Here is a 4609-nt window from a genome sequence, read left to right as displayed (position 1 = left end):
TTCTGTTCAGCCACCCTGCATGCCTAGGACACTTTCCCTTCCACTGAACAAAAATTAGTGCTCATTTTAAGGCGATGTGATTTGTGGACTTGATTGAATTGCAACTCATTTTTCCGGTCTTTCTAGTGGGTTCTCCCCACTGCTGTGTTTTTGACGTCCAGAGAGCAGGGCAGAGCCGGGCTGCACGCGGGTTTGGGTGTTAGGAACCCGAGGGTGGGGGGATGGGGACCCGACACCGGTCTAACCAGCCCTGTGACTCCCGCGGGCAAGCCAGCCCTTGATCCCTAAACGTAGGGACAATCGTGGCACCGGAGAGGAAAAAAGGGTGTTGCTGGCCCCTTCTCTTTCAGGGGTTGATCAGGTTGGCAGATCTGGAGGGCTAATCCAAACAAGGCGCTTGACTTGTGAGGTCGCGAGTCTAGACAGAGCTGGTGGCTCGGCGGCTCCTTATCTTTCCCTGGAATCAGCCGAAGAGGCGCTCCCCGGGCCACTGCGCCCGGCTCGCCCCGGCCGGAGCCACCGCGCGGCGCAGACGGCACAACAAACACAGCACCTGAGGCTTTACAGCTCGCTTTATTGTTTAATGGGGAGGGCCGCGAAGCAGTCGTTTGTCTTCTCGGCCCCCGAGCCTGGCAGTTCTGCGTGGCGGCGGGCCTCGGACGCCGGGTGGGGTGCTCGTCAGCCCCGCCGTCCGCTCGGCGTCCTCGGGCCCCCACGCGCGCGCGTGGCGGCGACCCGGTCCCGCATCGCCCGGGGGCCGAGGCCAGCCGGAGCCCCCAGAGCTGCCCGCATCTGGATCTGAACCCGGGGAGCGAGGCGGGTGGGGGGCTGTGGGAGAAAGCTCAGCGTGAGGTGTCCTGGACTGCTCCGGGATCTCCTCTTGCTGCCTGGAAATGACAGTTTTGCGCTCTCACCACTTATGGTCTTCGGGGTCAGTGGGCTCTGACTCAAGGGCGATCGATAAAAACATTTAGTTCAGTAATAAGCTTCTCCCCCCCCGCCCCCCCATGTACCGAGAAAGATGCGTCACCATCTTGGACAGGGTGTCCCTGAGTGGCGAGCGCCCTTTCTTTTCCCAGCAAGCACAGAAAGTGGCGTGACTTTCTTGTGTTTTCGTGACCACTTCACTGGGCACACCGTGGAATCCTGCCTTGATCGTCCAACTGGCTTCCATCACGGAGAGCCTAACACTGCTTGTCCACCTGGGAGCCGGGGGACCATGGGGACAAGCGCTCGCCCTTTTCGGAATGACGAATAACCCAGCTTGGGGATTTCTAATCCAGGATTTTGTGGCTTGCATTTCAAATTAATTGAGTACGATTAAGTTAATTACAATTTTGGTCTTTCCCTGTGGGGTTTTTCTCTTGTTTCAAAAAAGAAGGGAGAGTTTCTAGTTACATCTGGTTACTCACTATTCTAGTTTGCAAACATTGTACGTGTATATGTGTCCTTGGCATGGAAGATAATACTGTCTCTCTTTAAAAACGAACCATCAGTGGAGGTCAGGAAATTTGGTTATGTGCTTCATGTGATGGTAATACAGACAACCCCATCTCCCAGCTTTGAGGTAGGTGAGTTCACATCACCTTCTTCCCTGCCTGGTCCCTCTCACCAAAGTGTCAAATGAAAAAAGACAAAACTCAGGTTTTCCTGAAATGAAGGAATTTCCATAGGGAGCTTGAAAGAATTTTCTTTTCTTTCTCCAGAAAATAATCCTTAACTGTAACTCAGGCACTGACTTTCCTTTTTCTCATGGGTAAGAATTGCTGTTTATTTTGAACTGTCACAAATACAATGTGTTGTTTGAAACTTGTTAAACTTAGCAGGTAAATGGAGATAATACTAGACAGGCCACTGAATATGATAAGGTAAAATATGGTGGGAATGAACTCTTAGGGGCTATGAAGGAATTTACTTTTTCCCAATAGCTTTTCAATTAATCTCTTCAAAATGTTTCAACTACTTTTTCACAACATTTCTGTAATACCATACAGTAAACAGTTGTTCAAGGTGCATTAAAGACATGACTTAGCAAAATGCTACTTGTGCAGATAATGGTCTGCAGTTATTTTGATAATTTAGATTGCATATAGTCTCAGTTAGTTTTAGATAAGTTTTTTACCTTTAGTAAAAAAAAAAAAATGCCCACACTTAGTTAAAAACACATTTTGTCTTAGAAATTTCAATAATAACTTATTAGATCAAATACTGATTTGTTTTTATTATATACAGGAGGTTTGTTGTAAAAATAGGTTTAGCATAGTAAAAGGAATATCTGATTTTGGCAGAAAACTATCAAGAAATAGAAAAAAAAAGTTATATTTGGAAAGAGAGCATATATTACTTTGAAACAGTATATTTTAAGCAATAAAAGAGAAAGTGCCTGTTGTCCAAATAGTTAAAATCTCATGTTAAATTCAGAGACTATAATTGATTGTTATTTGAAATTGTGTAACAATTGTCCAAAAGTTTTTGTTGTGGGGATATAAGTTCTCAAGAAGAAATACTGGAAATAAAAATAAACTGGCAACCTAAATAACATTTAAGATTTAATTCATCAAACAAAATGAGTGACTTTGTTTGTAAAATACAATAATTTTCTTCCATTAACGATGAATGCAGATGTCTAAAATGATTAAATGTAAAGAATATTGTCAGTTTCTGGAGAATGAAACTGATTATCATTTTCTGGAGAGTAAAAATGCAGAGTAAATTCTGAAATCATTCATTTACTTTCTTCAGTAATGTATGGAAATACTTTAGAGACTTATTGCTTAGACTTTTATTTTTGTATCAAAGTACATTTCCTATTTTAAGACTATGCTGTATCTTTGAAGACTTTGCAACTTCAAAGATACTTGTCACTGTGGCATTTTATGCATGACCAAATATCTACCCATTTACCAAAAGTTGAACACTTGGATGAAGGATTATATATCACCAATAAAAATTCACCTTTTAGCTCTATTATCCCATCAATGGATTCATAGGTCTCATTAATGTTAATGGAAAATGTCCTTCTGTGTCATTTGCAAAACAGGGCTTGGAGATATTTCACCCAGCAATGTCTTTATAGCAAGTATGTCAAGGCCAAAACGACCTAAGAAGTAATTTCAATCACATCTGGGCCTACATAATATATTAATCTCACAGGTGAAAATGAGCATATGAAATGGTAAGATTAGAATTGACTTTAAAAACAAACACATTTTTTTTTAAAGAGGCCTGAAAGTATTTCCCCCATCTTTTAGAATTCTGGGAGTAACTCTTATTAACTACCTGATGGTTTAGAAATTTTCCTGCCAGGCAAATCATATAACCTCTACCACTGAGATCTAGGACCTAAGCTCGTTCTAGAAACTGCTTACTCACCATATAGGAACTTGTTTTTAATGAATTATTTACTGGAATTTGAGTGATGCTTTGTTTATTTGTTTTCATTTTGTAGTGGTGATGGACTCTGTGAAATCATTCCTGTGGATAAATGTGTGCATTTCTAATGTGTATTATGGCAGCCTTTGGCCGTGGCATAGAGTTTTCTCTAGGGCCAAGCCAAGTGGCTGTATTAGAATAGAATCTGTAACATTACAGAATTGAATGATGGTCAAAGAGTATAAATGATGAATGCTGTTCATTGTGAATGCTGTTTTGGTTATATTCAAGGTAAACTCTTCTAGAATCACTGTACTGACAAAGAATATTTTAAGTCTGTTTTATAGGGAGTATCAGGTAAGGAGGCTGTTTCTCCTAGAGCCAGAGATGCATAGTGGTTATTTCTGCCATGACATGACACTTTTCTATCTGTAAAGCACTTTGCAGTCGTTAGTTATGCATGAGAGCCGCTGAGCCTGTTTTCGTAATGACCTCTCTACCTGTTTCTTAGCACAATTCTCAATTCCCTTGTCTTTCCCTCATACGTGTAAGAGCAGAACATCAAAGAAGCAATACTTTGTCCTCGATAGCCTTAGTGAGGACTACATTAGATCAGAGAATGGAAACTGTTTTATAGACATTTTCAGTGAGGTCCACTCTCCTTACTTCCAGGAAGTGAGGGGAGATGCTGAATGGTGAAGTTGGTGAGTTCAATTGACTATTAGCAACACTGTACCTAATCTCCATTAATAAGGGACTCTTAAACTTTTTGATTTCAGGACCCCTCTAAACTCTTTAAAATTATTGAGAACCTCCAAAAGTTTTGGTTTATGTGAGTTATATTTGTCATTGTTTACTGTATAAATTTTAAGTGATAATTTTGAAATATGTATTACTTGAAATAACATGCCATAGGATCACATAAATTACTTTTTAATGAAAAATAAGTATAGATTGCAAAGCAAAAAATCTAGTGAGAAGAGTGGTATATAGTTTTCTGTTTTTGCAAACCTTTTAGATATCTGGCTTAAAGAAGACAGCTTAATTCTCATATCTGCTTCCTCATTCCAGCTGTAGTCATATCATACATCCTGTAGCCTCTGGAAAAGTTCATGTCCTCATAAGAGAATGAAAGTTACAAGGTAAAAAATGTCTTAGCATAATTATTATGAAAAGACTTTTGACCTCATAGACCTCCTGAAAAAATTTCAGAGATACCTCCTCAGAGGTCCCCAGA

The 4609-nt window shown here is 40.9% G+C and overlaps 1 protein-coding gene across 1 annotated transcript; it reads right to left on the bottom strand.

Moving 5' to 3' along the window:
- Positions 1-566: 566 nt before the first annotated feature.
- Positions 567-1114, bottom strand: LOC122454282 (cuticle collagen dpy-2-like). Its single transcript, XM_043488663.1, has 2 exons — positions 1014-1114; positions 567-887 (listed from the first exon to the last, which is right to left on the bottom strand). The coding sequence occupies exons 1-2, from the start codon at positions 1031-1033 to the stop codon at positions 581-583; spliced, it is 327 nt and encodes a 108-aa protein (XP_043344598.1). The 5' UTR covers positions 1034-1114; the 3' UTR covers positions 567-580.
- Between the last annotated feature and the right edge of the window lie 3495 nt (positions 1115-4609).

The sequence above is a fragment of the Cervus canadensis genome, chromosome 16 (assembly GCF_019320065.1).
Source record: "Cervus canadensis isolate Bull #8, Minnesota chromosome 16, ASM1932006v1, whole genome shotgun sequence".
Classification (NCBI taxonomy): Eukaryota; Metazoa; Chordata; class Mammalia; order Artiodactyla; family Cervidae; genus Cervus; species Cervus canadensis.
Note: the sequence above shows the minus strand (reverse complement) of the source record. Positions and strands in the feature narration are given on the sequence as shown.

Coding starts and splice junctions, on each gene's coding strand:
- LOC122454282 (XM_043488663.1), bottom strand. CDS start 1,033: ATGGTGACGCATCTTTCTCG. Junction 888..1,013: donor ATGGTGACGCATCTTTCTCG/GTACATGGGGGG, acceptor TGTCATTTCCAG/GCAGCAAGAGGAGATCCCGG.